The 13,274-nt window shown below is 30.8% G+C and overlaps 1 protein-coding gene across 4 annotated transcripts in view; it reads left to right on the top strand.

Moving 5' to 3' along the window:
* Positions 1 to 13,274, top strand: part of LOC106683516 (transcription elongation regulator 1) — a 36,808-nt gene that overhangs the window by 7,648 nt on the left and 15,886 nt on the right. For all 4 annotated transcript variants that reach the window (XM_014425024.3, XM_024358456.2, XM_067049380.1 and 1 more), the window contains 7 exons: positions 1,208 to 1,336; positions 2,183 to 2,506; positions 4,974 to 5,169; positions 6,932 to 7,296; positions 7,535 to 7,667; positions 8,381 to 8,765; positions 12,732 to 12,961. In XM_014425024.3, coding sequence (XP_014280510.1) covers positions 1,208 to 1,336; positions 2,183 to 2,506; positions 4,974 to 5,169; positions 6,932 to 7,296; positions 7,535 to 7,667; positions 8,381 to 8,765; positions 12,732 to 12,961 — 1,762 coding nt within the window. The remainder of the gene's footprint in view (positions 1 to 1,207; positions 1,337 to 2,182; positions 2,507 to 4,973; positions 5,170 to 6,931; positions 7,297 to 7,534; positions 7,668 to 8,380; positions 8,766 to 12,731; positions 12,962 to 13,274) is intronic.

The raw sequence follows: 13,274 nt of genomic DNA, 5'->3' as shown, positions 1-13,274 counted from the left end.
GTTTTATTTATAGCCTTTCTTAAGTTGCTGTCAATTTTACAAAAGTAGATTTTTGTGTTAGTTATGTAATAAATCTCAAATTCTAGTAATGTTTTTGATGATTTAAGAAAAATCATTACTGCTCTACATTCAGTTTAAATGAAACTTAATCAAGTCAATATACTTTAAATATATAAGTATAGGAAACTTCTTACAAAGTTAGTTACTAAGTATCCCTGATTGTTTGTTTATTTTATATCAGCAATCACAGGTAATAAGTTAGTAAATCAAAAAATAAGTTATGTGTTTAATAAACTTCTCCCAAGCCTTCAAAGTGTGAAGAAGGCTTGGTAGATGACAATAGTACTGAATCATGGGCTGTAATAATGTATGTTTTGATTTTCAAATTTTACAGGCCAAATATCTGATTTATTTTGTTTTATTAATGATATCCTTTGTGTTAGATGGCATTAGATAGCTATATTTTCATAATTATTATCTTTAGGGCATCAACTATACTATTGTTTAAGTAGGTGATAGCTTAATGTATTAATGGAATACAAAATAAAGTAACATACAGCATTATTCACGTCCGATGATACAACTTATTTTGATCATTTTAAGACACAACATATTCCCTATTATTGCTGACATGATATTCTTTCTATTAGCAATTTGTATTTACTTCTTATAAAATTTTATAATATTGAAATTAATATATAAAATCTTTTTTATTTTCATTCTGGAACTGTATGTGTACATATTTTAATTCTTTCATATCTGTTTAGAATCCATCTTTTACTAAGGAATGAAGGATAGGAAATCTTTATTTATACTATTAATAAACGTTTATCATTAAGAAAACGTGTGGATAATTTTGCTGTGTCCTTAAATGAACTACTCTGTGCAATAAACTATTTCTATTTTATTGACAGTATTTTGTTGTATAATTATTATCCATTAAACTATTTACATCTTTATTAGTAAATTTTTTAAATTTATTTGTTTTGTTATGATCTCTGTTATTCCTTATCAATCTTTTCTTACTCCTAAAAACTTATATTATATTATTAAAAAATAATATATTAGAAGTTTGATTGAATATAAATATAAAAAAGAAAAATATTTAAACTATAGAAAGTAAAATTAAAGTAAACATTGATCAATTATTATATGAATTAATCCATTTAAAAATTTTTTATTTAATTAGTTTCATTTATTATTTTAGCCACCCCCACCACACATGATGGGACCCGGAGGACCTCCAATGGGAATGCCACCACCAGGACCATTTGGTCCGCCTCCAGGAATGACTGGACCCCCAAATCCAAATGGTCCACCACCTATGATGCCACCAGTATGTATGACAAAATATTCTTCCCTAAATCAATATAAAATATTTTACTATTCTTGCCTTGAATTTTTTTAAATTATTGAGACCATGTTTGTCTTTAAAAAATATATATATATTTAATTGAAGTATTTGTAGCATAATTTGTCTACTAACATGTTTTTTTCCTCCCTAGAAAATTAAATTATGATACTATTTTGCTAGTGCCTGATATGAATTTGTGTTAAAATCTAATATACTATCAAATTCTTAAAACAAAAGTATTATACAAATTGAATATTCTTTTCCTATTTTCTTTGTTTGTTTTTTATATATTTATACTTTTTAACAGTATTAAAATTGAAAATTTTAAAAAACCTACACTTTAAATGTAAAAAAAATAAAATAATAATAAAAAAATAAGAAGTAACTAAACTGAAATTATAAATGATGGGGAAATGAACTATTAATACACTTTGTTAAAAAACAAAATATATGCAGTAAACAAATTTTATTTATTCAATTTTGGTTTAATGTATTGTTTATGTTTTGTCTCATATATGTTTGGTATGTTTGTGGGTATATCTTTTTAGTTATGTATGTTTCGTGATAGTCTTCTATTATTTTGTATGAAGTAGTTGTCAAAATTGGTAGTATGATAGAAGTTTTGTGTCAGTAAATATATAATTTCCTAAATCTTCGGGAGCTATGAATCAGACAGCATACAGCATACTTTTAATTGTGTGAGAAAAAAAAATTGATATTTCAAAAAACAACATATAATTTGAATTAAAAATTCAATTAATGCTAGTAATATGCAAATACTTTATTAATTTCAGTGATTCATTAATATCCACTTTTTTTTATCTGTAGCCAGGGAACATGGGTGGTGGTGGAGGGGGTGGAGGGCAAGGTCCCCCTAGTGGAGGGCCAGGCCCCGGCCCAGGACAAGGTCCCCCTGGCCCAGGAGGTCCACCAGGTGGCCCAGGAGGGCCGATGTCAGGAGGTTCTGGTCCACCAATGAACATGCCTCCTCCAAATATGACTGGTGGGCCACCGCCCCAAATAGATCTTTCTGGAGAAGTTTGGGTAGAAGCTAAATCGGGCGAAGGAAAATCTTATTTTTATAACGCACGTACAAGGGAAACTACATGGTCCAAGCCTGAGGGTCAAGTTAAGATCATCATGCAAGAACAAGTAATTATTTTTTTCTTTGAATATGATTTTTTTCCATTTTTTAGAAAGTTACATTTACCTATCCTATTTTTGATTTCTATAATTTTTATTTTTATAGCCATTCATTATTCATTTTGGTATCTAAAAATATTGTGTAAATCTTGGGTTATACAGTCAACTTTAATTATTCAGGGTTATACAGTATAATCTTCTATTAGATTTATATGAGGAGAAGATGGTTGGGGTTGAGGTTAAAATATAACACAAATATGTTGAAAGAGCTTATTAATAGTAGTTCTTTCAACTTATTTGTGTTATATTCTGACCTCACCCCCAACTATCTTCTCATCATTATTAAATTTATATAATGATCTGTTGTTTAAAATTTTATTATGCTTATTATTATTTGTGTTAGTATACGCAGCACAAAAAAAAAAAAATTTTTTTTTGTAATTTATGGTAAGAATTAATTTCTATATTATTAATGGGAGAATTTAGAGGATTACATAAAGCGTTATTCAGCAGAATTAAGGGACCTACACCGGTTAAATATAATTCAAGTTCTATAAGATGGGCGTATAAGGTTGTAGGGCTTAGTAATGTAATGTATTCAAATTCCAAGGTTAATTAATATTGTTTTAACTCACATACCCACAACAAGAAACATGTGTTTTTAATGTTTATTGAAGTACAGATTTACTTGATTACTTAAACTAATTGTAAATTAAAATGAACAATCTTAACTAACAAAGGCCCTATCCTATCTTATTCTAATTATATCTACCCTATCCCTAAATATATATCTATGTACTTATTACTAACTTATAATCTTACCTACAATTAAAATACATACAATTGTTGTCTATGTCCAAAGGTGAACAATAACGCGTAAGTACTTGCACTCAGCTGGTTGTGGCAGAGAGAGAGAGAGAGAGAGAAAGATCACTTCTCAATACACAGTTTTAAAACTTAACTTAGCTCACAGAGAAACCAAAAAATACACTAGACTTTACATCAATATCCATTCATTAAAAACAACCAACGACAGAACATATGATTTTTTCTCCCTCTCTGCCCGATACCTCCCCCGCATGGGCTCCCATCACCAAATTTTCTGTCTCGTCTATTACAGTAACAAGCAGATCCCTAAAATGTTAATAAGCACTGAACCAGCAGGTAAACATCTGAGGGGTAGACCGAAACACGGATGAGAGGATTGCGTTATAACTGATTTAGTGGAATTGGGTTTGGAGGGGCATCCCTGGAAGGATGTATGTAGAGAGCGTTCGGTGGTATCAGCATCGAACCTTCGGGTCTGTTTGGCCTTCATTATAATTATTATTTTTTATGTTGGTTATTTAAACAAAATCTACCATAAGCAAATCATTTCTGTAAATAATGGATAAAAATGAAAAATAGACATTCTTAAAAACTGATAATTCTTCCATTATTAGCCTTTAAAATTGGAAATATCAAGGATACTAAAACATAGTAAAAAACATATTTTGTTTTGTTTTTTTCTGCTGAGGGTATATAAAACTACTAAACTAGTAGGTATATTAAAACAGTATTGGCTGTATAATATTTTTCCAGCATTAATATGGCAGTTTTATTTAACCTTCTATTACAGTAAATGTCTGTTGTCTGTTATTGGATCAAATAATATACACATCTCAACTTGAGTAATATAGTTTAGGTTATCTTACTTTTACTACAAAGTAAAAAGACCTGTATCAGCTTACTATTTAGGTTAGTTAAATAATTTATGGTAGTATTTCATGTTACTAAAATTAAAGGATCAAAATATAAATCATTGAAGTTGATAAGGATTGAGTTTTAATTATTAATTAATATCAATCAAAATAATTGAGGAAAATCATTTAGACCATATTACCCCCCTCCTATCTTATTTTTTATAAAAAAATATAACAAACATTTTTATAACAGTTCTACATTATATATATGTATGTATGTGTGTGTATATATATATTTGGGTAATTAATTATGTATTTATATATATATAATTATATGATAATAACAATAATTTACAAACTATTAGATTATTATGTAACCTAATAACAAACGGTATAAAATGGATCATTTTTTCATTGCTTTTATGTTTAAAATATATAAATTTGTTTTTAAAAACTGTTGAAATCGTATTAAGTTAAAAGGTATTTTCCTTCATTTTGATTGATATTTATTTATTAAAAATAAATCTTACTAGAAAAACTAATAACCAAGATTAAGTTATTTAGAATATTTTTAATTAAAAAAAAAATTGTTTACATATTAAATTATTTCCTTTTTCTTTTTTGCCTTCAATAAAACAATAATAATGCTAAGGAAGAGAAGAGGTACAGTGATGGAATATTAAGTATTTTCAAGAATAAAATTGTTGACCAGAAGGCAGAGAAGAAAAATATTGTAAGTGAAAGGTCAAAATATAAAATAAATCATTAAATTGTTATGTATTGAATGACGTTAGGTTGAAGCAATGGCTCAGGCTGCCGGTGTGAATCCTGGTGGTGGGCCAATGGGACAAGGCATGCCGCCACAAGGGCAGCCTCCCCAGCAGCAGCAGCCACCTCCTCAAGGCATGCAGATGGATCAGGACAAGCCGGGTGGGCCTCAGAATGGTCACGACCAGCCGCCACAGCAGCCTCAACAGCAGAATATGCACGGTAATATTTAGTTTGTTCTCCTAGCATAAATATATCATGAAAATTAAAAATGAACAATCGTTCACATTTTAGATGTATATGATTAATTATTGTTCATTTAAATTATTTTTTCAGTTATGAAAAATAACATGGATTTTTATATTATTTATTTATTTTTAAGTTAATTATTATATTTTAATTTAAGTAATAAAAAAAAAAAAAAAAATTGTACTATTCAATATGCAAGTAAATCTGGTACATAAAAAGCAATATTTGGTTGTTCGTACTCTATGCACTGTCATACCATTCGTCCAATTGTGATGGAGCTTTTTGCTGACTGTTCAAGGTTTTCTTTCGTGGGCTGCCCGTAGCTCAGTGGTTAAGACAAAGTCTTAATTTGATGTTTATTGGCGATGCCGGTTCAAATCCGGCCTGGGGCATTGACTCTTTTCATTGAGTGGCGGTCCCACAAAATGAAAAACTTTGACCCCCAACCATGGTTAGGCAGTATAGGACTCACCTGATTTTTTTTTTGTTAAAAAAGAATTTATTTACAAAATTAAGCAATTTTGGTTATTATATGCCAATCAATTTGTATCTTTCTAAAGAATAAGAAAAAGAGATTGAGAAAGTTGGTTTAGGAAAAAGCAAATCGTATTCATTTTTAGTGCCGATAGAAATCCATAAATACCATTTTTCCAAGATAGTAAAAATTAGATAAAAGGAATATGGTCCGGGTGCGGTCAAGAAAAACTCAAATAGTAGAAATATGCTATTTCAATGAGCCAACGTGGGGCGAAATGTTGGCTCATTAAAATAGCATATTTCTACTATTTGAGTTTTTCTTGACCGCACCCGGACCATATTCCTTTCATCTTTACACACGGTCAATCAATAATCTTCCAGTAAACATTAGATACTTTTTCACTTTTATTTATTTGGATGATTTTTTTTTATTCCAGTGACCATTGTTCATATAATCATTTATAACTCCTCTGCATTTTACCCAATTCTTATGTTTATATAACCATTGGAAAGCTGGATATGTTCTCTTTTGACCTATATTAACAAAAGTGATTGAATGCTTGAATAAGTACAAAATATTAGTTTCAAACGTTTTATTTTATATCTCCGGTTATCATTTGTTTAATAAGATCTGGTCATTTGGTGCAGTTTATTAGCCCTAATAAACCATAACCATGTTCAGTGTTAATTGGTTGAGTCCTGTTGAAGTTAATTAAATTTTTTTGACTAAAGAAAAGGCCAATATAAAGCGAAAATTTAATTCCTATTTAAGAATTGTTTCACTCCTAAAAATTCTTTTACCATATTTTGATAGGTCAGTCAACATAATGGACTACTAAATTATCTGAATGAATAAAATATCGAATCAACTAAATTGGACGAGTATTAACAATTATACAGTGAAGTTAGCTGTTACCATTTATATTACTATAGTTACCGACTTATCACTTCATTTATATCTTAATTGATATCAAAGTTTCAATGCTGTTCAATTAATGTATAATTATAAATGTAATTTATATTCTCCAATATAGCAGTAGTGAAGCATTGCCGGGTCTGCTATGTTTTTGGTAAATTAATCATATAATAAAATTGTTAATATTAGTGGTTTCAATAAACATTTCTTGATATTGAATTTTATTATGTTCCTATACTTAATTGATTTTGGTTTTTTTTTTTTTTTTTTTTAAGATAAATTGATTTAGATGCTAGTAAATGTATATATGCAGTGACACTATTATTTGGTTACACATTTTAGGTTTCATGCCGAACCCAACAGGCATGCCACCACCCGGATCAATGCCGCCAACAGGAATGCCTCCCGGGGGGATGCCACCTGGTGGAATGCCCCCTCCCGGTGGACCGCCTGGAGGACCTCCTCTCCAACCTCCTATGGGAATGCCTCCTCCAATGATGCCCCCTCCTTTTACTGGAGGACCCCCTGGTTATCCTGGCGGACCTTTCGGCTTGCCACCGCCTGGCTTCCCTTTTCCTGGAGGATTCCCTCCTCCTTGGGCTGGTATGCCAATGGGACAGGCTCCTCCATCTGCAGGACCTCCCACGATATCAGCTCCTCCAATTACATCTGGGCCTCCACAACCAGAAGATTCGTCGACTCCTCAGGTGGTTTTCTTTTATTATTGTGTAGTGTAAATCTATTTTTTAATTATGTTATAACCATTATATCTTTATCATTCTCTATCTTTAATTTATTTATGCTATTATAAAATCACTTTTAACATTTACTTCATGAAATTTAGTTATTTTTTGTGATATAAATTGGAAATAATTTAATAGCTCATATTCCATTTCTTGTGATAATAAATGATGTAATATTATTAAAATTATTATTTCACATCAGGTTGATCCTGAGATAGTTGCTAGAGCTGCTGAATGGACTGAGCATAGAGCTCCTGATGGAAGATTTTATTATTATAACGCAAAAGCTGGAGAATCCGTGTGGGAGAAACCACAGCCTTTAAAAGATTTAGAAGGTAAAAAAATATTTTTTCACTGGTTAAATGTGTTTTCACTTATTAAATTCGTTAAATATATGTTTAAAACTCTTGAATACCTACTTCTGATGATCCTTTAGACACCAAATTGAATTGGTGATCATCAATCAACACAAGATACTGCTTGTTATTAATGTTTTGATATCATAGGCTTTTATCAGATAGAGAGGATTGACGGCTGTGATCTATCTCAGATACGCAAGGTTGCTTTACAGCTACCATGATGTAAACTGAATAACAGTTATTTCCCTAATTACATTTTTGTTATGGTAGTACAGTAGCACTATCAGGTCAAGTATGATCAACATCATTATCAGTATCTATTGCTGTAGTGAAGCTGCTTTTACTTGAGGCCCTTTTATCAGGTCTATTTAAGTTTTTCGTTGTAAAAGATAGACATATATTTTTCATAGGAGTCATGATAAAAACATACTGATTGGTGAATCTAAATTTAGTTATGCTGAAGTGATCATTAGTAGTTATTCCCAACATGCCTTTTGAATAGTTATATTTTTTAATAGTTCTTTATGTACTAATTTAACTGGATCTTAAGTTTCAATTTTCTTTATTATTTCATGGTAAAGTAATTGAACTCTTAATTATTTCTCTCCTCAGAAACATTAATTTTTTTCTTCTATGCCCAAGAGCCAATGATTGTGTATTTATTGTTTTGTTTTTTTGTTTTTTTTTAGCTGCGAAACAAGCTGCAGCTCAAGGTGTGACTACCACTATGCCTCCAGCTGCAGCTCCTAGCATTACTCCACCTACGACTGCTAACACCAATTCCAACAACATGAAGACAGAGGAAAGTGAATCAACATCTGATGATGAAAATGTTTCTGCACCGGCTGAAAAAGTAGTTAATGGAGAAGTTAGTATGGAAAGTGAACAAGATGAAAAACCAGGAACACCAACTTTGACCAATTCTAATGTTCCAAGTGATGAAGACAAACCTAAGCCTGTTTCATCAGCTACCATACAGCAGCCTCAGCAACAGCCGCCATCTCAGCAACAAGAGAAACCAGTTCAGGACAAATCTAAGCCAGTATCTAGCAATCCAGTTCCGGGTACCCCTTGGTATGTAATAATTATCTTTATTATAGCTTGAATTATCTTTATTATATTATTCAACCAAAGAGATATGTAATAAGTATTCTTTTAATGTTACTTTTTTCAGTCTTTTGAAATAGTTTACCAGGCAAATCAAACTTTTTTTTTTTTTCAACTTTAATATTTTTCTTTACCGTTTTCGATAAATTAAAACTCTAACATATAAAGGTTTAATTTGATTGGCTAGAGGTTTAAATTGCTATGTAAGCTGATTAAATCATTAGTAAGTTATACTTTTTACATGCTATTTCAGTGTGTATTTTCATAGTATTCAATTCAGTTAAGCATAATATTGTATTTACTACTCCTAAAAGAAACAGAGGAAATTGGCTTGCAAGTAAATGAAGATAAAACAAAGTAAATGATTGTAAGCCGAAAAATCCACCCTTACAACATGGTCTGCATGGATGACAAATTGTCCAAAGTAGACAATACCTCAGCTCCATCATTACATTAATAAATGGTCAACAGACTGAGATAGACCAGCATATAACAAACACAAACAGAGTCTTCTTCTCTTTGCTAAGGATACTGAAATTCCAAAAAATCTGAAGTTATGGGTGTACAATGCCATGATAAAGCCAGCTCTGATATACGGCTGTGAGACCTGAGCTCTACCAGGTACCCTAGAGAGCAAAATGGAGAGATTTGAACGGAAAGTCCTCTGTATACAGGAGCTATATATATATACATATACAGGAGCTATCTGGGATCAGAATCTTACCAATTGCTTACAGAGACTGGTCTGTCAATATCTCATGGTATGAAGGCAAGGCGGTTAAGATAGGCAGGCATGTGGCTCATAGCCATCCATCAGGATGTCTGCTCAACAATGAATGCCGGTATAGTTGGAAATAGACCATGGGGGAGACCAAAAACCAGATGGATAGACAGGATCAACTAAGATGCGAAAGATCTGCATCTATGCAGCTGCATGCAACAAACTGGAAAGCAGTAGCCCAAGATATGCAGGCATGGTAAAGGATGTTTCAGGTAGACAAAGATTTGCAAGTTCTATAGAGCCAATCGAAAAAAAAAAAAAAAAAAAAATTGTATTATATTCAATGCCTTTTTTTAATTAATTATGAGAGATAGTTGACCGTGGAAGACTTATACGAGGAGAAGATAATTGGGGGTGCAGTCAAAATAAAACACAAATAAGTTAATGTGACTTAATCGTGCCAATGTTTTGGCTAGAGTTTCTAGCCTTCATCAGGGCTAGAACAAGATAACAACTAATAAATATAGAAAATATAAACAGAATGACATACAGTGAATAATTTTACGGAATGGAATTAATAAAATAAAGTGATGAGAGAAGTGGAAAATAAAATATATACATAGGTCATTGAATAAGTAGGTAAAATAACATAATTAAGGAAATAAAATAAAAATGAAATTATATAATGTAAAGAAATATGAATATATTAGTTATTAATAATTTAAAAATTAAAATATGGAAAGAAAAATAAAATTGAGATAAAGAAAATATATGTAACCATAATAATTGATAAAGAGGCAAAATATAAGTAAAGTTTAAAAAAAGAAATGAATAGAAAACTTTTTTTTTTTAATAACAAATATTCTGTTTCCTCACATAATCATTCTGCCTCAAAACATTTGGAACATTCTCTTTCTTTAAATCATTCCTTCGATTTCGACAAAACGTCTATACTTGCTACAGTTCATAACCATGACAAAAGGCACATCTCTGAAAGCCTCTATATCCAGTGGGCTGGTAACGTATTATTTCACTTCTTAAACTTTTTCTAGCACATTTGTCGTCACCCTCTTATATATGTTTCCTCTTTTTAACTGTTGTTAAATGCTTTTGACTTTGTCATCTTCCGGTATTTCGTTATCCTTGTACATATATATTGTAATAATTTTTTAAAATATAAAAAATAAAATAAAAAGAATTTTGATTCTTTTTAAACTTTCTTCAAATATAAGAGAGATAACTTGGGTTCAAATTAAAAACACTAATATCAAATGGATAATAGAATTATATTTAAACTTTTATAATATAAAAAGAAAGACTCTTAATCTTATTATATAAAAAGAGAGAGAGAGACTCTTAATCTCAGGGCGTATGGTTGCTAGACAATCAGAACACTAACACTTTTACTATTAACTTAAATTAATTAATATCTATTTTACACATGTATCTATTATTATGCATACAAAACTAACCAAGCTCACGGTCTTCCTTTTGAGATCGTTGATGTTCTTTTTTCTTGCGTCCAAGCGTACAAAAATGGCTGTTCCTAAGTTGCCTCTCTCCTAACAAAATGGCTTCCAACTTTCCCCTTCCAGCCGAAGTACGTCCTCTCACCAGGCAATCCAAACTCCAAGTGTTTACAAGTTCACCACCTGCCTTGAGGTTCCACGTAAACATCGATTGTCGCCCAATAGTTAGGGATTTTTCCAAATGATTTACTTTCTGAATATTATTCATTTGCATTATTTCTTGATTTCTATTTTTCCTTTAATTTGCTGTATTTTCAATTATGATGGGAAGAGTTAAAATAGTTTTAATTATATCTGAATTTGCTTAGTGTGGCCTTGGTTCTACGTACCGCCATCTTGGGTTTGTTTGGCATCACGAAGTTATTATAAACAATGAAACTTGGTTAGTTTGCTTTTTGGATAAACAAAACAATGAATATTAAAATGATACATAAAATAAAACATATTAAAACCATTTATACCTCAAAATATACTATTTACTACAAAAGGAGCATATTACAATATATTTTTAACATTTTCGAAAACCATTTGTCGTCACCTTCTCACACGCTTTCCTTTCTTCCTCTAAATATTTTCTACTTTTTATTTTTTACCCACTCGTAACGTTTCCTCTTAAAAACACTTAGTCATTCTTGTAACATATTTTTTAATTCGGAGTTTGGCCATTCTTGGCACAGAATACCACTTGGCGGTTAGATTTCAAGCTGACAGGTTCGTTTTATTCTCTATTTTTCCCTATCTTTATTTTACCACACTTTCTTTTCTCAATTTTCCTTCCCCACGTTATCAGTTATGTAGACCATATATTATTGTTGTTGCTAAGAATAGAACAATAAATAAAAATAGAATTAAAAATGAATAGAAAACATTTTTTTTTTTAAAAAACATCAATAATAATATAACCCACGTTATCGGTTATGTAGACCATATATCATTGTTGTTTTTAAAAAAAAAAAAAATTTCTATTCATTTCTTTTGTTAAACTTTACTTATATTTTGCCTCTTTATCAATTATTATGGTTACATATATTTTCTTTCTCTCAATTCCATTTTTTGTTATTTATCTTGTTCTGTTCTTAGCAGCAACAATAGAGAGCATAGAGGTGCACGAGAGACTTGGTAATGGTCCACAGAAGGGTCTGGCAACACATATTTTGTTAGAACTTTATTATGGTTTATCTTTTCTGAAGTATTTGTGTTATTTGAAAGATTACTGGTAAATGCGCAATGTAAGTGTCAGCCTAATTTTCTAACATTTTCCAGAGGGACATTTTACAGGCCCCCCTGTAAGTTGGGAATAGAGGTAGTCCATTTCAATTTCCGGCTTTGTGGTCCATAGACCTTGACGAGTTAAAAACCACTGGTTTATAGCAATAAGCATGTTTCCATAATACTGCTTTACTTTAAACATATCTTAGGAATTGCACTGCAGCTGATCTTCCAGATTTGGGTTGGTATGACGATTAGTGGACAGATGTGTTAACACTGCGGTTGGTGGTTTCTAAATTGAATCTTTGGGTTCGCTAAGTCTTTTATTTGTTAAATTTTTCTCAATTGTATTTGAGAGAAGAAGGATAAATATCCAATATGAGAGTTCTCGCTCTGGTATACTAGTTGATATTATTCTGTTTCTAGTGTTAGGATAAGATTTGTAATATGTTCATTAATAAAATTTTCTTCTAGGTGTGTAGTATGGACAGGAGATGGCAGAGTTTTCTTTTATAATCCCTCATCTCGAACATCTGTATGGGAGAGACCTGAAGAACTAGCTGGCAGGTCTGATGTAGATAAATTGGTTTCAAGTCCACCTGAAGCTGCTGTAGAAGCTGGTGTTAAAAGGGAAGCTAGCAATGAAACAGAAACAAATATGTCCAAAAAGCAGAAAGTCGAACAACCACAACCTCAACCCAAGCGTAAGTTTTATCTAAAACTGCTATTAATATTTTTTTAAACTATTATGTTCAAGTTAGAATATGTTAATATGTAGTAGAGAGGGGGGGAATGATAACGTCTTAATAACTCAAAAGTTGAAATTAAATTATCTTATCAATAATTTTTCTCTTTTATTGTATCTAATAGTGATATTAAATAAGGCTGTGCTTTAAGTTTTATGTTTCGAAATGAAAATTCTTGTAAAAACTTTCAATTAACCTTCATACAAAATTAAGAAAAAAAGTTTGTTGGTTCTTTATTGCATTTGTTGATTAAGTTTATAAGAAAAAAAAT

Source organism: Halyomorpha halys, unplaced genomic scaffold (assembly GCF_000696795.3).
Source record: "Halyomorpha halys isolate HHAL.00 unplaced genomic scaffold, Hhal_1.1 Scaffold493.1, whole genome shotgun sequence".
In the NCBI taxonomy this organism is placed as follows: Eukaryota; Metazoa; Arthropoda; class Insecta; order Hemiptera; family Pentatomidae; genus Halyomorpha; species Halyomorpha halys.
Note: the sequence above shows the minus strand (reverse complement) of the source record. Positions and strands in the feature narration are given on the sequence as shown.